This window comes from Erigeron canadensis, chromosome 6 (genome assembly GCF_010389155.1).
Source record: "Erigeron canadensis isolate Cc75 chromosome 6, C_canadensis_v1, whole genome shotgun sequence".
Taxonomy (NCBI): Eukaryota; Viridiplantae; Streptophyta; class Magnoliopsida; order Asterales; family Asteraceae; genus Erigeron; species Erigeron canadensis.
In genome coordinates, this window is record NC_057766.1 from 39,589,988 (window position 1) to 39,617,903 (window position 27,916).

At 34.4% G+C, this 27,916-nt stretch overlaps 3 protein-coding genes and 1 long non-coding RNA gene across 5 annotated transcripts; 1 reads left to right on the forward strand and 3 right to left on the reverse strand.

Annotated features, from left to right (window-relative positions):
• Window positions 1-249: 249 nt before the first annotated feature.
• On the reverse strand, window positions 250-1,110 carry LOC122605425. The gene has a single exon (XM_043778376.1). It carries the CDS (start codon window positions 849-851, stop codon window positions 519-521), a length of 333 nt encoding a protein of 110 aa, XP_043634311.1. The 5' UTR covers window positions 852-1,110; the 3' UTR covers window positions 250-518.
• Window positions 1,111-5,674: 4,564 nt separating this feature from the next.
• On the reverse strand, window positions 5,675-6,931 carry LOC122604876. Its single transcript, XM_043777739.1, has 2 exons — window positions 6,286-6,931; window positions 5,675-6,150 (listed from the first exon to the last, which is right to left on the reverse strand). The coding sequence occupies exons 1-2, from the start codon at window positions 6,929-6,931 to the stop codon at window positions 5,675-5,677; spliced, it is 1,122 nt and encodes a 373-aa protein (XP_043633674.1).
• Window positions 6,932-16,984: 10,053 nt separating this feature from the next.
• LOC122602575 lies at window positions 16,985-18,044 on the reverse strand. Its single transcript, XR_006324322.1, has 3 exons — window positions 17,792-18,044; window positions 17,580-17,702; window positions 16,985-17,345 (listed from the first exon to the last, which is right to left on the reverse strand). It is a non-coding gene; the product is annotated as an uncharacterized LOC122602575 (long non-coding RNA).
• A 2,293-nt stretch (window positions 18,045-20,337) lies between these two features.
• LOC122602604 (probable E3 ubiquitin-protein ligase RHG1A) lies at window positions 20,338-27,830 on the forward strand. 2 transcript variants are annotated; one of them, XM_043775202.1, is made up of 7 exons: window positions 20,338-20,516; window positions 25,404-25,570; window positions 25,719-26,297; window positions 26,389-26,795; window positions 26,879-26,980; window positions 27,088-27,225; window positions 27,418-27,830. In XM_043775202.1, exons 2-7 carry the CDS (start codon window positions 25,471-25,473, stop codon window positions 27,547-27,549), a joined length of 1,458 nt encoding a protein of 485 aa, XP_043631137.1. In that variant the 5' UTR covers window positions 20,338-20,516; window positions 25,404-25,470; the 3' UTR covers window positions 27,550-27,830. The 2 variants fall into 2 exon arrangements, with proteins under 2 accessions (XP_043631137.1, XP_043631138.1); XM_043775203.1 differs by lacking the exon at window positions 20,338-20,516 and adding an exon at window positions 25,153-25,292.
• The last annotated feature ends 86 nt before the right edge of the window (window positions 27,831-27,916 follow it).

A 27,916-nucleotide genomic window follows, 5' to 3' on the forward strand; every position in this document is an offset into this window, starting at 1 on the left:
TTATATTATGTGCATTGTCACATATACCCAGATATATACAATGCACAAGATTTGAAAGTTCATTACATACAATGCATAAGATTAAAGTTCGATATACACTATAACAATTCGTGTAAAGTTGCTTACATTTTGAAGTACTAATCTCTTTATTTATTCATATAACTAAGTGTATTACTCGTAATTTATTTGTTCATGTTTGATATTCCAACATACGTTTTTATTAGTAAAACTACTTCCTAAGAGAGGTTATTCCCATTAAAAAGTATTTTATTACATAAAAATGTAAAAAGTACTAAATACAAAACTAAAATTAAATTCAACATATATATTCAACATTTCGGGCTTTTAGCTTAAAAAAAAAAAACACATTTAAGGGCCAAAACCCGGCCGGATAGCCCGGCAAAGAACAGGTTACATTAATTAGCGTAATCAACCACCAAAAAAGAAAAAGAAATCACTTATTAAAAAATGCGCATGACGCGCAGCTGAAAACGTACACACGCGCCGCCATGAAGCACCTACTCCCCCTCATCAGGAACAGTATTCAGATCCAAAAGAACACCACTGTCACTTCTCTTCTTCACACCATCATCACCGTCTAGTGACGGTTCCGGCAACTTACCTCCATCACCGGAGCTTTTACCTTTCTCGAAATACTTGACCGCTTCTCTCATCCGCCGGAGAATCGCAAAGAATTCTTCCACCTCATCTTCCGTCGGCGGCTCCACCACTACCGGCACCGGATCTATCTCCATATCCTTCCCTTTTGTTTCTTTCTCTTTTTTCCGATCAGCTCCACTACTTCCGTTGCCGGCCACCGCCCTGCTTCTCTTCTTATGGTCTCTCTCCATATATATAAAAATAAATAATATATACTTATATAAGATATAAATCTTGTTAGAAATATTATTATTATTATTATGTAAAATGATGGATGGATGGATGTATTATTATTTGTTAATATAATAAAAATTCGATCATCCCATGATGTGTTTGAAATAACAACTCATACACGGAAACATTTAGGTGTTTAATTTGTATTGACAACTGATACACACTTAAAACACGAATTTATGTGTGTATCACGTTAATTGGAGAAGAATATAATACTCGTAATATATTGGTGAAGTTTTTTGGTGTGGGGAATAAAATAATGTATATGTATTGACTGATAAACTAGAAAAAGACTTGGGATTGATATCTTACGTCTTGACGATGACGCTTTGCAGGTGTCATCTATCTATACAGTGATGATATACTCCTACCATTGTTGAGTTGTTAAAAAGTCTATTTTAGGTGGTGATGTCATTCCCATGAGGTATTTTTTTGTTTTATGTTTTAAACTTGACTACAATGGTATCCGTATACCGGCTACGGGTGATGGTTATCGCGGTGGCGGTAACAGTGCCGACAAATAATGTATATTATTGATGTGAAAGAATTAATGTATTTAGTTTATAAGTTAAGGTGATAGTTAGATGATAATGTATTTAATTCATTGAGGTATTATTTATATTACCTTTTAAACCATCTACTTTTTAATGGGTAAAAAAAAAACCAAAAAACCATTTACTTTCTTTGAATATATCAACAAAAAGTATTGATCAACATAAATTATTTTTTTCCTTTATTCATTAATTCAAAACTTTTTATCTAATATATTATAATACTTTTGATAAAAAAAAAATTACAACACATATTCTTCAACTATTAATATAAATATACTACCTTTTTTATATCAATTATTTTACAAGTTTATATTAAGAATCACACCGTCGCCAACACCATCACCGCCATTGCCATAGCCGTCATCACAAAATGTTGTCGCCTCCACACCGTCGCATTATATGAATATATGTTAAAACTGTTATAAGCATATCTAGTAAATACTATAGGTATTTCAAGTGTAGATGTTTAAATTGTTGAATAAAAATAATTGGCATTTTAAGGTTATCAACTACTTAATTGAAAAATAGAGAGAACAAATGTTTTATAATAATGTAATATAGATAGTTGGTTGATACTATATTTCATTGTATTATATATATACATATATATATACTATTACTGTATTCTTACTCTTAAAATACATACATGTTTTGGGATGAAATCCATGCATTGCGAAAAGCTCCATATTAATCCACCCTTATAATTCTGATAAGTATTCAAATTTGAGTAGATCCTTCCAACGTTAAAAATCCTACCATTGATCCACCAACCTCATCGATTAATTTGATAAATATTTAAACTTTGATATAAATAAAACTTAAAAATAATATTCAATTGTTCATATATTTCTTCTAAAAACATGCAAGAAATGTTAGTTGTCGTGACGAGTTTCATCATTTTGTTACACACCGATATATTATAAGGCAAAAGTCAATACGGAGTTATTGTCTATCTAAGCTTAAATGAAAAGCTTCTAACTAATAAATATTTTAATATTTGTTCAAAAGTTAATAAATATTTTGGGCCTCATGATTTTTGGTGAATAAAAAAAAGATGTGAAAGATTCTCATCTAAGCTTAAGATGGGAGACAAGCACCTATACTCACTCCCCAATATTAGAGTTGTCTTTGTAATTGTTAGTGAAATATTTAAAAATAATGTTTTTTTGAGAGGGTGGTATAATAAGATATTAAGATTACCTGTTATTAAATAAAATTAGTCGAAGTTCGGTAAGTAAAATCCGTTATCATTCATTAACAAACACGAAATGCTCAATCACTCATATTGCCTGAATATATGCTATAGTATTTTTCTTAAGAGATTGAAGATGGATTGCAAAAACAATTGTAACAATGGTAAGCAAAGAAAGTTGTCTTCAATGTCAATGATACAATTGAACGAGTCCTACTAGCATATTTAACGACTTCACCTTGTTGATTATGCTAATAAAATATTATATAATGAATATTTAAAGGTCACGGATTCAAATGTTAATTTCGTTTATCGTATTTGAAAACAACTTTCCTGAATTTAAAATGCAAAAACAACGACGTATATCTATATTATATTATATTACGAGTAATAAATAAACTATTCCCCCCTTTTCAACGCTTTACCTTTAAAATACCCAAATAATCTTAATTTCAACACATTCCTAACTCACACACTAAATCTACCCAATATATCCCTAAAATATTTTACACCTATATTTATCCAAACTATCTATCTTCTTTATTAATTAATTTTAATATTTCTACCTAATAAATCTATGATATTCTTAATAATGTTATTTACAAAAGATACATCCCTTGACCATAAAAAACTACACTACCATTTACGTCAATTACTTTTAGATTAATAATCATATTGTTACCACCATCACCACTAACAACACCCGTTGCCGCCACCACCATTGTATTGCGGGGATAATCATCTCATATGGATATACATATACTATGTTAGTTGAGCGCATAAATCAAAGGTTTTTCCTTTTCATTTATTTTTTAATTTTTATAGTCTACTTAGAAAAATGTGTTATTCCATGCCCTTCAAATTGTCAGTCCACCAACTACTGAACTACGATTGACTTGTAAGCTGCAACACTCCAAGTAGTCTCCAACTACTTGTCCCAAGTAAAGGAGGAGGACACTGAACTTTTAGTTTCATAGGGTATTTGGTCTAGTTTATCAATTTTACCTTACGCTTGCAAAATAAAAGCAACTTATTGTTTATGTTAGATAAGCTTATAAATTGTTTCCATGTGTTTGGATTGACTTATCTTGTTTATGAAGTTTATGAAGGAAATCATTTCATTATTGCAATAGAAGCTAAAAAAGCTTCATGCAGTTGGCTTCACAAAAGAAGTTTATATAAAATCAAAAGCATAAGCATATAAGCTCATCCAAACACCTAAACTAGCTTATTTAAAACGAAATAAGCTAAAAGGCTAAACATGGTATCATGAAAAAACATATGAATTAATATGAAAAATCAAATTTCCTTCAAGTAATGTGAGCGATGTTACATGCAATAATTGGCTGATCGATTTGGTGACTTGGTGTGTGCAAGTGCAACATAATGTTTGACTGTTTGTTATGGATTTTTTATTTTTTTTTAAAATTTTTTGTATGCTACTGTAATAATTTCATGATGATGTATTCGATGTTAGTTAAAAATTTCAACTAATATCCAATTTGAGGATGTCTCTTACAACTATTTTTGAAGGGTAAAGGCGTAAAACCAAATCAAATAAATGTTAAAGTCAATTAATATTCCTTTTAATATTTATCTGATCTGGTTTTATTTACTGTGTTTAAAAATAGAAAGGGAAAAAAAAGGGTAAAAGTAAAAACTATGATTTAGACCATTTTAGTGTCGGATTAAAACATTTGCAATCTCACTTATCCTTTCCAATAATGATTTTTAACTATAGACACACTTTGAAGTGGGTATAATATAAAGTCTATAACCCAATCATATAATTATGAATTTTCTAGCAATTGTTTTTTTCTGATATATTCTGCAAGAAAATTTAATATTTAAATTATTGGGTTAGTTTCTTGATGATTGGGTTTTCTGTTCGTGGGAGCGTTTTCTAGGAAGCAACCTCATGCTAAATTACAAGAACATACCTGGCTACCTGTTAATTGGCGATTGCCCACATTTATTTATAAGACCAATAAGGCAATAATAGAATGGACCACACTTTCCAAAAAAAGTTAAAATACAAAATGACTACGTCTCCACTCCGCATGCTGTGCTTCAGATTCCTTACGGTTATATGTTTACTTAGACTCTGTGGCTCCATTCTTGAGTTTTTTTTAAAAAAAAAAAAAGAAAAGATAAGAAAAATCACCTTTTTGTATTCTTGAGTTTTTTTCCAAAAGAAAAGAAAGTGAAGGGAAAGAAAAATCAAGGTTTTTTCCCCTAAAAGTTTTCTGGCCATTTTGGCCTGATTTGGAAGGAAACTCGTGGAAGTGGTAGTTGCAGGTTTCCGGTGATGGTTGCGTTGCAGGGGATGGTTGCAGGTTTCTGGTGGTTGTTGCAGGTGGTGGTTGCAGGTTTCCGGTGGTGGTTGCGTGGAAGGGGTGGTTGCAGGTGGTGGTTGCGAGTGGAAAGGGTGGTTTCCGGCGGTGGTTGGAGGTTTCCGGCGGTGATTGCAAGTTTCCGGTGGTGGTTGCAGGTTTCTGGCAATTGTTCCGATTATTTTTCTTTCACTTTCCTTTCAAACTCAAGAATGGCTTTTATAAATCTAATCTTCTATCATTTCTTTCCCTATCCAATCTTCCCTTTTTTTTTCTTTTAAAAAAAACTCAAGAATTCACTCTTGGGGGGGAGGGAGTGGTTACCATTCTTCCCCCACCACTAACCAATAAAGTTTTGCCACCTCATTTTACTCAATTTTCCCCCCATCTTCCCCAAATCACTGGCGACACTTTCCCCCATCTTCCCCCCATCTCCACCTCATCATTTCTTTTTCATTTTTTTAATACTATTTCATTTCTTTTTCATTTATTTTTAATACTGCTTCATTTATATTTCATATATTTTTAATACTATATAATTTTACAAACTATATAAAATAACAACAATAATATTAAAAACATCACATTTTATTAGAAATATTAAAAACACATTACAACATACTAAAAAAAACGACTTGCATAAAAATAAACACTACGACATACTTAAAAATTAAAACATTACGCCATACTTAAAAAACAAACTACTCATTAAGATATGGCAAATTTTGAGCCGCGACATGCTCCGTGAGGTCGAATCGAAGACGGTGATGGACATCCTCATCTTGTATCTCATCGTATACATCACCGTTATAAACTGCTTTCACCGGCGGATCCATGATATGAACCGGTGATATCGCCCTACCATCGCGCTTTATGATCATGTTATGCAAAATACATAGCGCATAAACATATTGACCAATTTTGTGTTTGGTCATAGGCCGAAAAGGTCGAATGAGAATCTTCCATTTTTCTTTGAGCACACAGAATGCGCGCTCCACATCTTTTCTTGCTGCCTCTTGTAACCTCTTGAATTTCTTTTCCTTTGGGTCAGTAGGATACGGGTACGCTTTAACTAAGGTCGCCCACTTGTTGTAGATTCCATCGGTAAGATGGTAGCCGCGTTTGTAATCCCGTCCATTCACAGAAAATGAACTATCTGGAGTCGTTCCTAGTATCTCTTGAAGATACAAATCGGATTGATTCAACACATTGAGATCATTGTTCGACCCCGGCGCTCCAAAAAAGGCATGCCAAATCCACAAATCCTATGACGCCATAATCTCAATCATAATAGTAGGCACACCATAGTCACCTCTCGTATATTGCCCTCTCAACCTTCTAGGACAATTCCTCCATTCCATGTGGGTACAATCGATGCTACCAAGCATGCCGGGAATGTGGTGCTTAGCCTCATGGGCCTCGAATATGCGTGCAACATCGTGTTGAGTCGGCCTACGTAGGTACTCTCGGCCATACAACTTAATGATGGCATCACAAAAATGATCAAGAGTTTCACGTGAAGTTCTTGCGGACATGCATAAGTACTCGTCATACTCATCGGGTGCGTTGCCGGTTGCGAGTTGTCTTACCGCCGACGTGATCTTTTGTAAAGCCAAGAAACTTCTCTTGCCTCGAGCGTCGTATCCTTCTTGAAAATATGGGAAGTTTGCTTCAATGTCGTCTACTATGGATAAAAACATACTTTTATCCATACAAAACTTGCGACGAAAATAAGCGTCGTCATACTTTGGTTCTTCAACAAACCAATCGGTCATTAGAGTTTGAAGACCAATATCACGTCGGCGATCTATACTTTGACGGGGTCGGAATTCACTAGAGCTTGCGGTGTCTTGAAGATATTTATGTGTTTTAAGCAAAAATTGCAAAGAACTACCTGTGGATTCGTCGGAAGAAGTAGGATAATTTAAATCCTCCGACGAAGAAGAATCAAATGACATGTTTTCTTTTTATAAAAGGGATGGAGTTTTGGTATATAATTTGAAAGAAAGAGGAGAGAAAATGGAGAAGAATGGTGTTTTGTTGCATAAAAATGGTGAAGTTGTGTTGGTTTTTATAGATAAAAAGGTTAAAAAAAAATAAAATAAATTTTTTTTTAATAACGGTCAAAAGACCTGTTAGTGGGGGGACCCACATGCTTTGACCAACCAATCAAATGGCTCCCTCCCTCCTTCTCCCTTTCTCTTTCTTCTTTCCCCGTTGCGGCTTCTTCCCCCCCCCCCCTTTTCTTTTTCTCTCTCCTGCGGTTAAAAGTAAGTCCCTTTGCCACTGGATCTAACGAGATTAAGTATCTAATGTATAAGTGCGGAAAATCTTATACACTAGCAATCAACACAATATATGAACACGAACACGAATATGAATAAACTGGAACCGTATATTACTTCAATAAATGCAATTACAAGTAAATATCAAGTTCCTAAACACGAGAATATGAAAGAAACAAAAGCTAGAAGATTAACCTTAAACATAAGGCTTAATCTCTATTTATAATAATACAAAAGGACTAGACGGACCTAGTATGTCATGGGCCAAAGCCCAGACTCGACCTGGTCAACGGTCGAGCTCGACCTAGTCAATGGTCGAGCTTGACTTGGTCAACAGTCAAGGTTAACTTTATTAAACTAATGATTAACATTCGACTTTACATAAACTAAAGATTCAAACTACTTTTCACGAATACTGTTGTCACTAGGAAATGCACCAACATTAAACACCGGCGGCGGTGTGCCCGCCCGGCCCCGTGACCCCGCAACCCCTTCCCTGCTTCCACTCCCTCCCCTCTTACACCCTCAAGGTGTGGAGCCATTACACCCTCAAGGTCTTTTTGGGTGGATGGTTCAAGGTTGAAATATCCACCTTGAAGTTGTGTTGGGTTCTTTCATTTTTTTTCCTTTTCAAAGTGTTAAAAGTTATGGTGTGGTATGGTTATTGTTACAGATGTGGTGTGGTTGTTGGGTGGTTTTTGTGTGGTATTGTGTGGCGCTGATGTGTCACACCACTTGGTGTGGTGGTGTGAACCATTACAAACACTCTTAGAGGGTGTTTGAGAATGCGTTTTAAAGTGATTATCTGATTATTACGTTCGTAAAATGCAAATAATCTAAAAAAGTGTTTGTGTGGAAAAGTGATTATCTGCTATGAAAACACAGTTTTAAAGAAACATGTACCTACTTGCTTTTTCAAAACGCAGTTTTGAAAACGCATAATCAATTTTGAAAAAACAAAATCTGTTTTATAATCATAATAACAAACACCCCCTTAATTTATTGTTTATGTTTATTTTACGGGGATGATTAATCCTTTTTTAATTCATAGGCCTAAATTTTTTTCTAATTATTTGGATTATAACATAAGAAAATTCAAGAGGGGAGATTATGAAAAAGATTAAGTGAAATACACTTGTCACATTTATAAGGTTTTAAAAAAAGGTAATGATCAATCCCCCTAAGTTATTAGCCCACAAATCCTCCTAATTAATAGGATTGTGACATGTGAAAAATCAGAGGATGAGATTAAGAAAGAGAATTAGTGGATTACATGTGTTAACAAATGGATATATTAGGAGGATTGGTTAGGAGGATTAATCATTTTCCTTTGAAAAAATTTTAGGCTAATGTTTAAGAACATCAATCATTTTCCTTATTTTACTAAGCCATTTTTAAGTGTTGAGTCTATAAGGCTATCTTTAATGCTAAGGATGTCTTTAGGTGTCTTTGAGCTGCCATATCATATATTTACAAATCCTTAAAATCCTTACATATCCTTATAAATAAATTATTCAAATCCCATAATTTTATCTCCAACCATACAAACATCCATACATATCCTTTTACCTCCAACTAAAAACAAAAATATATTAAGTAAGGACATGTGCTTAGATAAGAGCATCATTCAAAAAATCTTTAGTTTTGAGCAAGCTTCAACGACAAATGATATCCAAGGACACCTAAGAGCACCCAAAGACACCCTGTCGGAGATCGCTAAAGAGTGATGTGATGACATATAAGTTGATTTGCCGAATAGAACTCGTTTTTATTATCTAAAAATGTAACGAGTTGTTTAGACCACGATCATTAATTATCTTAATACAGTAAGTATTTCTTCACATCTAAGTTAAAAAAATAATAATTATAAAAAAACCCACAAGGTTCATACAAATTGGATTAACAAAAATCGGACATTTACCTCACAGGTAACATCCGAATGTCTAAGCAAGGCTAGGAAAAGACCACAAGGGTCCACTATTTGATTCCTACAACATACAACATGTATACCACGTTTTAAACTTTTAACAACTTTATATATTAAAGTTTTATATTTGATTATTAATTATTAATATAAAAACATGTTTTACTAAAGCTTAATAATTTAATGTATGGTGATTTGTCGGTGATACTAAGGGGGCGTTTGGTAAAAGTGAATCAAAGAGAATGAAAATGTAATAGAGAATGAATATAGTGGGAAAGAGAATGAGTGTTTGGAAAGAGAATGGATTTCGTCGTTTGGTACAAACAGAGAATGAATATACAAAAAATTACAAAATTTTGAATAATAATTAAATTTAATATATATAACATCACTAAACCAAAAAAAAAAAAAATTTCATTCCCATCAATTCTCAACATTTTATAGATAATTGAGGGAATGAAATCGATTCCCACTTCTCGATTTTCTTTCTCATTTTCTATTGCAACCAAACATGAGAAATATTTCTTATTCCCTTTCCACCCTTTCCATTCCATTGTACCAAACACTCCCTAAATGTTTTACTGAGTTTAGCAATTTGAATTATGGTACGTCTGTCGGTGATGCACAACAAAATGATGTTCGGTGGTGTGAACATATATGTAATTGTTACAACTATGACAGCGCGCGTTTGGTGATGAGATAATAATAAGGTGAAAGTTATGACATTTTTATGTTTATTCTTTTGTTATTTACAATGCCTACCATATGCTATAGCTAGTTAAAAGTCCTCTAAGAACATATTCATTTTTTTTCTAGATGACCCATGTGAGATTTAAACTTTGTCTAAAGTTGTAGGCTTTTGATTGTATCAAACTATTATATTCTTTCAGATAACTTATGCTAATATACAGTACTTTATAAAGTCTTTTGTGATTAACAACCTTATGTTTATCTTTTGGGATTAATTACGGAAAGACCAACGTACTTTTTTATTTGTACACGGTTGTCCATTATACTTTTTTATTGATAAGGTTTACCCACATACTTTTTTTTTTGTACACGGTTGACCAATATTACCGACTATTACAGGTCAACTTTGGGCCAACCGTGTACAAAAGAAAAAGTATGCGAGTAAACCTCATCAATAAAAAAGTATGATGGGCAACCGTATACAAATGAAAAAGTACGTTGGTCTTTTCGTGATTAATCAAAAAAAATTAGTGATGTATGGCTAAAAAAAATATCTTATGGATGATCCTGCTTACTTAATACATGAGAATCTTTCTTACTAAAAAAGGACTAACAATCAAATATTTCATACGAAACCCAAAATACAAAAATTTTGAACATTTTGACGTTGTAGATGTTGCATATCATTGCAACCCAATAATAATGAATGTTGGTGCCCGACCTCAAAACTTGTTTTTTCTTTGTAACGAGGTCTTAAGACCCGTGCGTTGCACGTCCGGGATGAATTATATTATTTTCATTTTTAACGTGTGGTTTAAAAATGATCTATATTAGAACGATGTTGAGTTTGTGTAAGAGTATAATTATAATATGGACATAATTATGAAGATAGAATGTAAGGAAACAATTGACAATATAATATATAGTTGTGTTGATTAAAAAGTACATGTTTACGAACGTTGATTAAAATTGGATTAATCACGAGAAGACCAACGTACTTTCCCATTTGTACACGGTTGCCCATTATACGTTTTATGGATAAGGTTTACCCACATTTTTTTTGTACACGGTTGACCCAAAGTTGACCGTTTTACCTGTGATAGTCGGTAATATTGGTCAACCGTGTAAAAAAAAAGTATGTAGGTAAACCTCATCAATAAAAAAGTATAATGAGCAACCGTGCACAAATGAGAAAATACGTTGGTCTTCCCGTGATTAATCCCTTATTTTTTCCTTTGATAATTGTGTTATTTTGTTATTATAATGTCAATCTAAAGGGACAAGTTCAACTACGGACATTGTCGTTTAATAATTATTTGATAAAACTAATCACTAACAAGTTACAATTTCTTTTATCAAAACTAGTATTGTATGCACTAAAACTTAAGTTTATCGTTATTACATATATTTGGTTCTTTATATGTATCTATGTTGATCTGGTAGCAATAGACCTTCGTCGCTACATGATCAAAACTAGTGTGGTTGCGGTCTACAAGTTATAAGATGTTAATATGTTATATACACACAAACGGTAAAATAAAAAATGAAAAAAGAGAAATCTACATTTTTGTTCCCTCAAGTTGGCAGGATTTTTAGTTATTGGACTTTAAGTGAATTAATTACAGAAAAAACCTTGAAGTTGTTCAATTTTTTCACTCCTCACTCCGCGATTAACAACCGTCTATTAAGTGAGGGGCAAAACCGTCATTTCACCATGATCCTTTTTTCTTCTTCTTCCACACTGAAACACAAACCCAAACCCAAATTTATCAAGTTTTTCCTACCATTTTTCATAGATATCGTCGTCGTTTATCGTCAAATCAATTTGAGATTCATCAAATTTTAATCACGGTCGAATTCTGATCAGGATGATGGTTTCAATTTTTTGATCGATTGATTTTTGTTGTCAGCTACACTTTTCTGACGAACTCAAGTTATTCCGACGAATTGTAATTCAGATTTTTTTGGGTTAGGGTTTCTGCGCGATTAAAATCTGAGTTGATTGCAACTTGTTTTGGGTCCTGATTCGAAAAAACGTGTGAGTAATCGTCATTTTTAGTTTTCCTGCAAGTTTCTGAATTTTCCGGCGATCGTTAAATCAAAAATTTGTTGGTTAGGGTTTGCTCGGACTTCTATTATGACCTTTTTTGTACCGGTTTCGTGTTCTGAATCGAAGAAAAGAAAGAGATATTGCGAATTTAACTGTTCCGGTGTGGTATTCTTTAAAATTTCCGGCCATCGTGTTGTCTATAAAAATTCATTGGAGCATGGAAGAAGAAGAAGTAGAAGTAGAAGGGATTATGGTGAAATGACGAATCTGCCCCTTAGTTGCGGAGTAAAAAGTGAAAAAGGTGACCAAATTCAGGGTTTTTTCTGTAATTAATTCACTAAGTGCAATAACTGAAAATCCTGCCAACTTTAGGGACAAAAAATGTAATTTTATATTTTTATCTAAAAAATTACTAATATGTTGATGCATGTATTTTAGGTTTTGAAAGTTGAATAATAAATAATTAACCAACTCCACTTACATGGGTTGGTTAGGGCCTTAGGGTATGTTCGTGAGTTTTGTTTTGGAGAGAAAGGAAAAGATTGTGAAGGATTTTAAAATTATTTGAATTCTTGAGTTTTATTTAAGAGAAGAAAATAAAAGAATAGAAAAGATTTGGAAGGAGAATTCTATAGAATTTGTTTAAGATATTTTCATCCTACTTTTGGGATGATTTGAAAGGAAGGAAAATCCACTTCTTCTCTTCTTTCCCCTTCCTTTACATATAAACTCGAGAACACAGGCTTAGGGGTATCTTCTAAATTTACTTTGTGGGTTCTGGAGGTAAGTTTTTCTCAAGGTCTCGGGTTTCTCATCTTAAGGTATTTTTCATGAAGAGAGGGTTGGAGGTCCAGTAAATCACTGGTTAAAATTGCGTTCAACACGTCTGAATCAAAACTAACTTTAATAAAAATAATAATAACTAATTGCATACGATAACACTGGTTTAATATGCATTTGTCCCTTTTAACTATGCATACGCGTTATATCTATATCTATAATCTATATCTATCTATAATCTATAATACATATTAAAGCATCAATTTCTTTTTAAAATCTCAATTAAAAAAATTAAAGTACCTAAAATACCTTTTTCTTTATTCATTAATTTAAACATTTCTACCTAATATACCTATAATACCCTTAATGAATTAGTTTACAACATAAATCTCTCAATCCTTAAAATAACTACACTATCTCTTTTAACATTAATTATTTTTCATTCACCACCATTGCCGCCCCCACCACCCGTCACGGCCACCACCATCCCGTGCCACTACCACCATCGCCGTCGCATGGACATATGACTCGTACATAATAAAAGAGCAACTCCCTTTTTAAAATCTTAATTAAGGAATTAAACTATCTAAAATATTTATCTCCTTTATTCATTAATTTAAATATCTCCATCTAATATACTTATAATTCCCTTAATTAAATAATTAACAACAAATACCTCTCAATCCTTAAAATAACTATACAACCTCCTTTAACATCATTTACTTTTACATTCACCACCATTGCCGTTGACACCACCCGCCACCGCCGCCACCACCACCACCACCCCGCGCCACTACCATCATCTCCATTGCATTATGACTCGTAAACATTAAAGTAACTTAATATATTACTTATGAAAACATAATGTGATAGCAGAAACTCTGATTCAGGCCGTTTGGTTTGTTGTAAATGTGAATACAGAAAACTACTTCAACTACCACGTTTTTTAATCATCAACATTTAGTGAAGAGTAGGCCAAAAATGATAAATAAGAACTACTGCCTTATAGTCTTACCAGGTCATAGAGAAATGTGATTTTAGGTGAAGTCGATCAATGTGATTTCATTAAAGATCTAATCGATAAAAGTCATCGACAATATGAATTTTTTGTACGGATGCAACATTTTTCGAGGCATATTGTGGTAATACGAACATTTGTTTTTGAATTTGTAAAACTACGAAAACCGGTATCTAAGACACCGGTCTTCAATTGTTTGGACCAAAGCCGGTGACTAAGACACCGGTCTTACATTACGTAGCACAAAGCCGGTGTCTTAGACACCGGTCTTCCATTTTCACACCTAAAGCCGGTATCTAAGAGGTAGGGTTTTCTTGTGTTTTGTCTCAACGCTGGTGTCTTAGATACTGGTTTCAAACACTATTTTTTTTGAAAAACAGGGGACTCTGACTTGCATATTCATACTGTAATCAAATAATGAAATAAGCAAGGCTTTGAGAGAAACACGTGGAGTATTAGTATTTGTCATTTATTGTAGCTTGTTTCATTTCTAATCAAGTAATGAAATAAACAAGGCTGGGAGAGAAACACGTGGAGTAAGAATTTTAGCATCACCGGAAACCCGTTTTCTAAGATACCGGCTTTGGTGTATAAAGTGAAGACTGGTGTCTAAGACACTGGCTTTGTGATAAAGTGTGCCACATAATTTAAGACCGGTGTCTTAGACACATAATTTAAACACTGGTTTTCGTAGTTTTACAAATTCAAAAGCAATAGTTAGTATTTACACCAAATGCCTCGAAAAATGTCGCATCCGTACAAAAACTTCAATAATACTTGGTATAATTGTTGGGAAAAAATGCATTTTTTCACCACTTTAGACATCAATAAATATATGGTCATGTGACATATATCGAAAACCGTTTAGTGTGTTTTGTAGTCTCTGGCCAAGGCTACGCAACAAACTAAGATGTGTCCAAATTGGGTTAAAAGGTGAATGAGATATCGAGTCTCAAAGTTGTGTGTTTGGTGCATAAGTTGGAGTTGGAAAACATTTGTCCCACATTGGCGTGGGATCTAAACTTTCACTAGTTTATAAGTGAAAGTTTCTAAGCTATGTCAAGATCTTGTGTTGTGTTCTATCCTGGCTCCTACCCGCGCGCGGGGGGGGGGGGGGGTGAGTTTGGTGGGTTCTTATTTTGGTTCCTAACGAGAGTTCGAGACCTATATAGTGTTTTGGTATTTAGAGGAAAACTTCATAAAACTAGGATCTCTAGCGCTAGAAACTTTAAACTTGTCCACATAAGGCAAAGGATGTATTGTCGGACTTCATTTATAGGTGTCATATGTAAAAATAACACACATGTGCATGAAAAAAAAAAAAAAACTATTTCAACAAAAAGTGAAGAGTGTGTTTGAAACACCAATGTTGAGCACTTAGCCACATAAGCGAAGTCTGATGTTCTAAACACCACCCTTGTTTTAATAAATTATTTATATCTTAAAATGTCTGGAGTGTTTTGCTTGCCATGACATCTTTGTAATTATTATTCGAGGAGCGTAAGTCCACCAGGATAAAAAAAGTCAAACCCTGACCAGAAAGTATTAGCGGCGACGTCGCCGCTAATACTGCGGGCCCTCATGTCCGTAATGGTAAATCTGGCAGAGAAAATAGCGGGGCCCCTGTCAGTGTCAGAGTATTAACAACGACTTCTCCACAAATGTCTTGGTCGAGTTAACTTTTGCCTGATAGTGTTACCTTGTGCCTTATTATTATCCAACGAGAGAGCTAAATATAAAAATTTATTAAGAGTTCGGTTTTTTCTTTTTCAGGGACCCCACTTGGCTTTCTTTTGATTCCATTATTTTATTTTATTTTGGCCCCACTTTTTTGTTTACGGTTTACAATTTTGTTTTACTACACAACAATTTAGGCCCAATGCGCCTACAATGATAAATACGTTGCTTACAAATTTACCATGGTTTATGTGTTAAGGAGTATATTTTAATTCAAAAATAACAAACATCTATCATTGGTACGTTATTAATGTTTGATAAATATGTATTCTAGACAAATATTTTATATTTCATTGTTATCAAATAGTAGACAACTAGACATGACAATCATAGTGGAGCACGAGTTATTTATTATTTTGATGTCACGTCTTGAGTTTTTTCTTTTGTTTGTAGTTTATTGCATATGTTTGGGTCGTTTAAAATTTTTGTTGAGTGATAATTTGCTAATATATAAATGCGTGCGAGGATCTTAGTATATGAAGGTAGCTAGGTCAATGTTACATGTACTACGAGTATATATAATATATGTAATGTTTTCCGGGGCAAAGCCCGGATAAAATACCTCGGATAACATACCTCGTTTTATCCGAAAAAGACTAAAAACATCACATGACTCTGAAAAGTCCCACCCATACAAAAAAATTTTAGATTTCTGATGGTTAGAATATGAATGGATACGACTTATAATAATAACATCTGTTCGGAAACAGCAATCATAACCGATCGACATATCTATTCGTCGGTGTCTGATGATCAGACAGATAGAAACAGCAAACAAGACAGTCAGAACTAGCTATCAATTCGGTTAATAGATGTTCAAAACTCAAAAGGGAGGGTACTTCTTCTTTATAAATAGCAGCCATTTTCCTGTGGGTTAAAACCATACACAAATTAAAACCACACCAAATCTTTATCTAAACTCATACCTGCAGGTTGCTGCATATTATGTTACTAAAAGGGGTATAAAATGTAGTGTCTCGAAAACCTTGAAAACTCAATAGATCATCAAGTTAATTACTACCACCGGAACAGTGTCAATAACGATACCATCTTTGCTTTGTTGTATCTTGGGAATTAGTGATTCGCTAGTAACCCAAGGCACACGTTTTATGGAAAGGTGGGGATGACGAAATCGCCTGAAAGCAACAAGTTGTAGTTTGTTTGTATCGTGTCCAGCTCTAGCTTGTCATCTATCTATAACCCCATAACTAACAAACTTAAAGCAATTTACATGTCATGATGGCATCCAAAAACTTGCAATAAATTACGAATGTCATGTGATATCATGAACTTGGAAAGGCCGGTTTGATGGTGGAAGTTTTAAACTGTTGGCAAATGAAGATGCAATTTCTGTTGGCAACACTTAGCGTTGCATACGCGTGCATGAACCTTGAGAATAAACTAGCGGCAAACATGATATTAGGATCGATGTGTGTATGTGAGGTACTAACAATCTCATCTGACCAAGTTTAATGACTAGATTGTGGCGTCCACGTACTTTAGGTGACCTTTATTATTTCATGAATTTGTCATTACCATTCTAAAACGTTGATAAATTCGCTTTCATCACTGGTCAATGGTCATATGGTTAATTACATACAACTTGGGTGTTATTTTCATACGTATATAGCTAGGTAGTACATATTTGTGTTATTTTGGGTCGTGTATACATCTATCAAAGTGAAAACAGGGGTATCCGATGATGACAATGCAGCTAGGACTATTGCGTGCGGCTACTACAAAGACAAGCATGTCTTGTTCCTTTTACCCGGCCACCTTCTTTTTCTGGGCTTTCTCCATCAAGAAGGCATCTACAGTTGGCTTGTTATCTTTAATTCTTTGCACATGTTCCCAAATCGACCCTCCAATCGTCACGTTTTTTTCAGCACTTAAAAAGCAAACAAGAATTCAGTCGTTCGATAGATATTCATGCAAATATTTTCTTTATTATAGCCCAAATTCATTCAGTTTTAAATTAAAATCATCAAAATGAAGAAGCGACTCTGTGCTTTTGTCAATTCGTTCCTATAACATTAAGACAAACTAAAAATAGATTATAAAAATCATGTGCCACCACATAAAAAAGTTGCAATTATATTTTTTTCCCTAAGTTAATTATTACCATTGTCTTGGCATAGTAGAATGGATTTTCCACTCTATGTTGCTCCCAATTGTCCAGATGCTCCAACATTTTATCTATGAAGGTCCAGCCAGTCAATACTCGCAGCCACACGGTTAGCTTTTCCTGCAAATACATACATAGTATAATTGATTACATCATGATATAGATAATTTTAATATATCAGTATATATAAGCGAGAGAAAAAAAGTTACCAGTTGTGTTAAGAAGCTCGACTTTTTCTATAGGTTCTAACTTTTGTGCTTCTTAATTGGAGATTGGCCGATTCAGCTTCAATTCTTTATTGGCTTTGATCACATCAGCATCACCTTTTAATCTACAATCCCCCGCCGTCATTCTTGGAGCTAGCTCATAGTCGATAACTTTGTTCATGTGGGAAAAAAATAATACTCGTACCATTATCCATTATATCAGTACTTCATCTCAAATTCTGAATAAAAAGATTTAGCTAATCATCACTACTAGACTAACTAGAACAAAAATTATTACTGTTGGAAAATAAATCATAGCAATGACCAAAGATCGATGAATCTAAACCAAAAGTAATTACGAGTAATTTATTGCCAAGTTATTGTAACAAATAAAAGAGAAGAAGTCGAAGAGTAACCAAAAGAATTTGGATGCTGCTAGTACCTGTTGAGTGCAAAATATTAAACTATAAATAATCTTGAATGGTTGAAACCAATGCTGCTGCTGGTTGTGTCGCACAAAAACAAAAACCGAAAGCTTTGTCTCTTGCGGCTTGAAAACCTCACCGAGAGCACACCCTCACACAATTAATTTCTCCTCGTATTAGTTTTTGGTAGAGTATGTAGATGCTATGTCTTAACTCTTTTCCTTTTCTTTTTCTGCCGAGTTCCCTTCCCACAAGACAAGGATGGGCCAAGCCCATGTATTAACTTCCTTTTCTTTTGCTTGATGCCCACGTGAGAGTCCAAAGTCCAAAACCCCAGCATGAATTTCAAAACCCACGTAAGACATTATTATTATGGTCAAAGCTTCTCCAAATTAATTAAAAGTTAAAACATGACTCAAATATTCAATTTCTACAAACTTGTTATGCATGGCCGAAAAATCTTAACTAGTTTTGAACTTCCTTCTGATTCTTGAAAATCTATCATCTTTGGTTCACTCAGATCATCAATGATTATGTGGACCTACAATCCAACAAATGACATATTAAGTACTCTCAAATTTCATCAAATAATCATAATTTACACATAAAAGTAAATGATATCGTATAAAGTAAATATGTATAAAATAACCCATATCACCTCCCCCGCAAGATAATTGACCTGTCAAAGAAGCCCATCTTGGATATGAATGAGAGATCTTTGACTTGAACTTGTAGAGAACTTACTTAATACGCCCATGCAAGATGATTGACCATATCCTTAACTTAAACTTTAACAATTGATTTTTGGCTACCAGTAAAAAATTGTTTTTGAGGTAATGATGAACCCGATTGGGGACTGGAAATTTGATGGAAAAGTTGGTTGCTCGTTGGAGCAATATGGGTTAAGAGGGCTGTTCGTTGGAGTAACATGAGTTTTTTTTCCCTCCGAGAGCTTGTTGGAGTTATGATTGTTAAAAAGTTAAATCTGTTGTGTAAATTGAAGTGGTTGGACATTATTGGAAGGTTGCAAGCTAACGAAGAAGAGTTGTGGGATTTTTGTTCACTACGCATTGAAACCGGCCACCAAGGTGTGGGCTTAGTGGGGTTGTTGTGCATTGTTTAAAAGGCAATAAGTCGACGAAAAAGATTTGTGTGATTTTTGATCACCACACATTGAAACTGGTCACTACGGTATGAGCTTAAGATGAAATTGCTAGTTGGAGCTTAGGAAAAAGCCGTAAAGTGAGGCTACTGCACATTATTTGAAGACAACAACAAGCTGAAGAAAAACATTTGTGGTATTTTTGACTGCTAAAAATTGAAACCGACCACTACGGTGTCGGCTTAGGATGAAATTGCTCGTTGGAGCTTAGAATAAAGTTATAAAGTTAGGCTAATGCACATTATAGGATCGCTATATGTTTATATCCATATCTATATTTTGTATCCATATCTATGGTACTTCTATATGCATTTACCACCTCTTTATTTTCAAGTAAGTTCTTAGTAACCTCAAAATGTCCTTATTTTTTATTTACTAACTTAATCATATCCACCTAATATACCTATAATACCTTTAATGAAATTTAATACAAAATACATTTTTAAATCTTTGAAAATCCTTTTAATGTATTACTCTTAACAGTGAGTCCTAGGCGCACACATATATATGCAGTAGTTCTAAAGATGCAGGTTTGATTTTTTAGGGTGACTAGATCATGTGTGAAGATTAAAATAAAGGTATTAAACCGACCAATGACGGAACTTGAACAATTGTTATGGAGGAGCGGGATTCAATGAGACATAAAATTTAGCTTTGTTAGAGAGGCTAATATGTAAAATGAAAATTAGTTTTAAAATATATATAAGAAAATTGATATTAAAAAAGAAAATTTAAAGGGGTTGGAACCTTTTGGCCTTTTAAAAGTTTCATCCTTGAAACCGACCTCATATAACTCATTGATGTTTTAATTATGTTAACAAGGCTAAAAATGAATAAAAATCAATTGAAAATGGATGTGAATCCGGGTCGGATTTTGAAAAGCAAGTTTTGGGTAGGAAAAGGGAGAATCGGTTGTGTATGTAGTAGTATATAAATTGGTAACCACCACCGAACTCGTTCTATATCTAACACCACCACAAACCATTCTATACGCAAACGCTTCCTTTTATCGTCGCAATTAATTGATTACTTAAAAAAGCAACCAATTCTTAAAATTTAAAAGTAAAGTTATTCTTATATAATAATCAATCTCATCGCCGTCTTTGATCCTTGACCATCGGCAGTTAAGGTTTCCATTCCGGTATGATCCACCGTCGTTGATCTCTTTTCCGATCATTTTCTTTTCGTTTCCGATTCTGTGTGTTACTCGTTTTAATTAAAAAATCTGTCCAAACAATCATACATAGAGAGTATTATTAGGCTCTCTTTTTTTTTTTTTTTTTTTTTTTATCGATCATCGTGTTTCATTATATTTTTGGATTATATATATGTGTATCTATATTAGTTAGATGTTTATATGGAGAATATTATATACGAACATATAAATAATCCTGTTAAAGTGTATGTATTTATAGAGATTGCGTTTTAGTAGATTTTCTATCGGTCATTTCGATGTGGCGACTAAGCGGATTATGATTAGATTTATTACGATAATACGATTTGGTCGTTTTGTATCTATATATATGTATATATATTTGATTGCATCTTACATATATGCATTAGGTACATACCAATTTGCCAAAGTAGAAAAAACATTTTGGGTTCGTTTAGCGTTTTCGGTACAACTGGTTTTTAAAGTGTTATGTGTTTATTTTCATATATGTTAGACGTTTTCAGATCTTTTTTAACGAGTTGCTATACGTGGACATGTTATGTGTATAGGGTAGAAAGTTATAAGTCATTGGGTTCTGACAGTACCTATAGTCAAGGTTTAAATTGGGTTTTTTCTACGATTTTCTTTCTGAGTCTCTTATTTATTTGCTCGTGGGAAATCCTTCGAGGTCATCATATGCTTTGATGACATATATTTGTGCGAGTTAAAATCCTTTGAAGATTTTTAGTTATCTTATATATACCAAAGCGTGTGCTTGTAACTACATATGTGTGTTACACCAAAGTTTTCATTTTTATATAATGCCAAACAAACGTGTTTCATCCAACACACCCGACATCTGTCCACACATGTTTCCTAAGCTATGTAAGGGGTTTTCTTATTGATTTCAAAAAGAAAAGATGATTTTAGTTAAATGGGCTTCTGGGATGCATAGGCATTATATAAACGTAGGTTATGAGTTTTTGTTTCCGTATTTGTGAATGTAGCTTCGGCTCTAAGATATTGTGAATCTGCATAACAAATTCTGCTGAGAGTAGATCGTTGACGATCCTTGGGTTTTTATTTCCTTGTCATTTTCTATGTTTTGCATTTGGTTTCAAACATTAGATTAAGCATAATAGCCTTGCGCACATTATCTTCTAACCCACACTCCTCGAGTGTGAAATCTCGTGTTTTTGCAGCAAGCGCCCTTAGTTTCCGTAATACATGTTACTGCCAGGTGTTGACTCTCCTTGGTTGAAATAGACCATGTAGAAAGTATAAAGTTATGGTCAGATAACACAGAAGAGGTGTTTAAATAAAAAGGTTTCTAAAATGTTATTGTCACTTTTACGAACCCCATTGTTTGAAGTTGGTTGCAGTGCAGGCCATATCCTATTGCACATATCCCCATTTTAGGCGAAGATTGGATCGTGATAATACTGGCATTTTTCGATTGGAGTGATGACATGCTGTTCTGTTAAAGAAAAGAGCTTTCTATAATTTTTAAATTGTCACCAGTTGTATGCTCTAAAATCTAAGTACGAAAAAGGAGACATGGAAAATTGTGATGGCCTCACATGTGTAAGATGTGAACTTTAAGTTCCTTGTAAGTGGACCCTATCATAGTGGATACGAGTGTTGTTTAGGTTGGCAGTTTAAGGTTGCAGCCAGTGCGTAGTTATACTGGCTTTCTGTAATTTTAACAATATGTAACAAGCCACTAGTTTGTCCCATTGGAAACATTAAAAAGTCATTTTTAATGATACAGGTCGTTGTAGCTCTTCTGTTACCTGATCATTATCTTTGCTTTCTATGCTATATCGATTATGTATCACCCTTCAAATTGACTTAAAAGTCTCATTTACAAATGTTTGTTTTATCGTTTATTGTATTGTATTGATTGATTGATTATAGTCTTTTTTGGTCATTTAAGTATTTATCATTGTTCTCTGCATGCTTGATGCTCCTATGAGAGAGTACAAAAAAAGGAAGGAAAAAAGATTGAGGGAAGGGATAACACATGTGAAAAAAAATATCTGGTTATCACCCATTGCAAAATTTCATGAGCTTGTAAGCATTCTCAGGATTTATGACTATAATATGTCTATGTTAACTTACGGTTCTTCTAATATGTTAAGAAAGTTGCTGCTGTTATTAAGCTGTGAATAGAATCTATCTCCCTGGCTATTTAAAATCATATCAAAGAATTTCACGCACTATCTCACAGACGCTGCTTCTGCCATTGAAAGATTTCTTGGATTTCCTGCATGTTTATTGTCTACTTGAAATTAGTTCCTCTTTCTGATATAAAAGACAAGCTCGTAGCTTGAGAATTCTGACTTTTAGCTTGTCACCGAGTATGATTGTGTTAAAGAGATGCTAAGAAGATCCGATTTTTCTAAAGATTGGTAATACGTAAGCTCTTGTATAGTTGTGTAGTAGATGGCATATGCTTAGGTTAGATGATTATTGTTATTGATCAAAACCCTCTACGCTAGTCTCTCAGAGCAGATACACACAGCTTCTTGCATGTAAGCTCTCCTAAACAGAGATTTTTCTCCGTATACCACTTCTGCGAATAGCTCATAATGCTGCCATCTATTGTTAGAGCTTTAGAAATCTAGGCAACGCCAGAAATTCCTAATCAGTGTACCATGCTCTTAGTCAGCATAACCATTTTAGTCATTTATCCATATCTAGTAAGCTGTAGCCCTTAGCCAGAAACCGGATCTTCATCTAATAGACAGCTATTTGGTTTTTTGTTTTTCCTTGGTCTCTAAATCACAATGGCGTTACATTGCAGGAACTATTGACCTATCTGAGCATCAAAAGGTTTTCAGTTTTGAGTAGTGTGTCTTCATGAAGATTAATATTTTATATGAACAGATGAAAATATGTGACTTATTGTACTAGGACTTCTAAGCATTGGATAGATGAGTTGCAGCAGTATAGCTATTCTGTCACAATCTTGTGCTAAACTTTTCCCTATGAGTTGCTATGTCCTCTAGAGTATGTGAATTGATGGTATATGTCATTTCAAACTTTAAGGACACAGTAGCAACAACATGACGGTATGGGCTTCCGTTTTACCTCACAAGCACTTAGAAAGAGAGGGTTTATTACTATTCTCTTCACTGTATATATGGTAGAGCCTCCACCTTGATATATAGCATTGGGTTAATGATTTTGGTGAAGTTGTATGTGTGGCCTTTATTTATTGCTGCAGAAGATATTTTTTGTGAGAAGGGAATTTAAATCTTAGCCAAGCCTTGAATGCAATCCAGGACTTGTCTTCTCTGTTTCTAGACCTTGCGCTATCAATATTAGCCCTAGGAAGCTAGGATGGTGATGTTGGGCTTCCAATTTAGTGTCAGAAGGTCCAAGGTATTATTTCATCGCAAGCTGCAACAGGTTTGGAGATCATTTGTGACACCGACATTTCAATGGAGACGGAATAGCATACAGTGGTGTGCAATTGAATCAAAACAAAATCTTTCCTTGTTCTGAAGACTTGTGAGAAGTCATGTTATTGTTTTGGGAGAATGGAATTCGGAAGAAGAATGGAGCTTCAGGTTAGTGTTTAAGGTCTTTATTGATTTGTGGACATATGGTCCTGATCAGCAGGTACTGGAGTGTGTTTGCTGCATATATCAAGTACATTTGTAGGATTTGGTCTGATTTCTGTTGAGCTGCATATATCTTGGTTAGGTTCTAATGGGTAGAATTTCTTCATTGGTGATTGTAGGCTCTTGTTTTATGCGGATATTATCAAACAATGAAATATCATTGATGTATAATATCTAAAAACCCCCCACCGCGTGACTATTAGGGAGGTCATGTTTTTCTTTATCCTTCCCAGAGTAAGGGTTATTGGACACCATCTCCTTGTAAGTTTTGTTTGTTTTAGTAATGTATTTCTATGGGGCCCTTAAAACTCTTACCAGTCATTGGATCCATGTATGAGGTAATAGTTCCTTTTATCCAGGATAACTGTTTTTGTGCAGGATTGAATTATATAGGTCAATTTTCCAGGGAGAAATATATGAGGTACCTTTTGATCTTATGATGTCTCTAAAATAAGATACGCTTCATAACCATGGCAAGCTAGATAGACTGTGAGAGACATAGTATTCCTTTGGTATGAATTCAATTTACTAAGCATCTTTTAGTTTGACATCCAAATTTGTCCCGAGTTATATTAATAGGTTTTATACTTTTAGTTAGTTTGAAATTGCCAATTGATTACACACAAGCTAGTTAGTCTTCTCAGCTGTGTAATCTTGCAGATGAACAGCATTGTTACTATTCCTTGCACCAAATATGGGTACATTCCCTCAAAAAAGTTAGTACTTACTCAATATAGAACCCAATAATTTGGGGAAGACAGTACTATAATTTTGAACGGTGATAAACTCGTGAACAACCCTCTTCTCTTTCTTAAACAATTACTAGCATGTCATTTTTTGTTACTTTTGGCTTTGGTTATCTTTGCCGTTTCAGTATTTGGTTGTGTGAAATAATTGATAGGTTGAATGTTGTGGCAAGTCCAGCAGTCATAATTTGTACCTACAGGTATTTAAGAATGCATTGTAATGCGTAAATTAAATCAAATCAATTTTTATTAATTGTAAGTGGAGAAAAAGTAAATCATAATTAGTGCAGATCACTTCCTTCTTTGGTACAGAACTACAGAAGTATGTAAAATCATCTGCCTAGGGACTCTTTAAATGCTCTGTTCAACTATAATTTTGTAAGATTTAGGTCAGTTATTTTGGTATTTTTTTGGATTGCTTGGTAGAAATGCTGCTATAGTGCATATATGCTATCATTGGTCATCTTAAGCTCAAAGCTACTTTGCCTGTGTTTATACAGATTCATATAACGGCTACCTTCTTTCAGCTACATAGTGAAACAAGCTCTCTTTTAAAAAAAAAAAAAAATGAGACATAGACACATATCCAACCCATTCACAAGATCTGGAAACGACCAACATGGCAACAACCATACGCCGCTGACAGAACCACCTTACTTCCCTACGGGTAACTTTTTTGGATATACTCCGACATGAATATAATATTCAGAATCTGAGGAATGTTGAATTATCTCTCTTCTTGTATATATATATATATATATATATATATTCAAGATTGTTGTTTCTCTGTTTGATGTTATTTGGAGCTCTAACAGGAAGGGGTATTGCTCCAGAGAATGGTCCTTTTGTTGGTCAAATGAATCATATGGCAAGAGGGGGAGTACCTGAAGGCAGGGCAAACGAATATGTTTCATCAAGTGTTGGCATGGATATACAGCCATATGTACCACGCCCTCCTACTGAACCATACTCAAATTCATCAATCACAGAAAATAGATCTCTGGTACCAGTTGGGCCTATTTATTGTACTAACTATGATGTTCCAAGTATGCGTGATGTGAGCAATGGAGGTTCGCATAAACGAAAAAGGTCAGATAGCTTCTATAGTGCTGGAAGTTCATCAAGTTCTTCTCAGATGCCCATGGAAAAAGATTGTCATGGTGTACCTCCGTATAGGGGCAGCCTTACAATTCGTGATGAAGATTCATCTAGGAATGTGAGACGTAGATATAGAATCGATTTGGAACCTGGCATGACAAGACCTCTTGTACCAAGTCGTTCTCAGTTTTACCATTCAACCCATGGTCAACATTCCAATCTAGATGCTAATTGTGGACACTGGAATAGTGCTCCTGATTATTCCGCTTCCTCTCACAGAAGGATCTTGCCTTCAGGTGAACACTTTGTTATCTTAAGTTCCATGTTTCAGCTACGAGCGCTAATTAATGAGTCTTGTCTATACGAAATTTTTTCATGAACAAACAGATATTAATGGGCCGAGACATGAGATGAATCAGTTCCATATTGGAGGGAGTTCCTCTGATGCTGGTGCCGCCCGCCACCGTGATTCATTTTTCAGCAGACCTCCTATTTCTTCCTTGCATGGTCCCCATCCTCCTCCTGTGAGAGAAGATTCTGTGATCAACCATTCCCGAATAGCCGAGCCTTCATATGGTAATGGCTCAAGGTACCCCCACTATACACATGGTGCTAATTCAGCAAATGGACTGCACACACCACCAGATAGTTTCTCTTCTAGAAATTCAAGGCATTATTCTCCTAGAGGATGGCGCGGTAGTTACAGGAGTGGGAGGCCGAGGTTAACTGTTGACAGATTCCCACATGCTCTTGATACAAGTCCAACAGAATCTCATGATGGAATGGGACATGAGGTATGCAATTTAATGTTCTTTACCTCCTATATATGTACTTATGTAGTAGCCTTTCAACTCGAATTAAATATTCTTTTGAATAGGCCATTATGATGGTAGATCGAGCACCCTTCTATGGTAGTTCCAGAAGCTTCTCAGATCAATATAGAGATTTAAGGCTAGACATCGACAACATGAGTTATGAGGTTCGATAGAATCATCATTACACCGCTGCTTTGTCAGTTACTTATTATTCTTCCTGCACCTTTCTTTTTCTTCTTTCCTTCTCTTAATATTGTTTGCTTTTTGGCAGGAACTGCTTAATCTCGAGGAAAGGATAGGAAATGTTAGCACGGGCCTGTCCGAAGATAGCATATCCAAGTGTTTGAGCGAACAAGTTCACTGTTCTTTGGACCAAAGCAATGAGGAAGTTTCTTGTCCCATCTGCCTGGTAAGATTTTAAAATTTAAAATTTTGTTTGGCTTCAATTTAGGGGTAGTTATTGCCAGTTGGAGTCAGGCTATAATTTAAGTTGGTTTTACACATTCTTTTTTCATTACTCGTCTCCATTTCGTAAATATATTTACTTTTGTCTTGCTTTTCGTTAATCATGTAAACTTGTTTTCCGATCAACATTTATCAGGAGGATTACAAAAATGGAGATAAGATTGGAATGATGGAAAAATGCAAACATGCTTATCATGTGGATTGCATCAAGAAATGGCTGTTGATGAAGAAAGTGTGCCCAATATGCAAAACCGAATGCTCAAATTAAGAACCAAGCGAAGGGTAATCCTCGTTGCTTTTGAAGTTGTAAATTATAAATATGATCACCTACACATTGACTTGTACATAGTGTAATTATGTAGTTCAATATTTTGCTGCTTGTGTTTCATTTAATAAACAATGATGCTACTAGTTTTAAGTGTAATTAAAGCTAGTTGTAGATCATGTTAGGAACCTCAGTTGTTGAAATATAATTTGTGTACAAAAGGAAACATGGGATGATAGGAAGGTGATTGTTGTTTCTTTTTATTATTATTGAATTACACATCAGCTCAAGCGTTTGTATCTGTTATTGGGACCAACATGATAAAAGATTCTAGTCACTAACATGTAAACATTATCCATGGTGATTAGAT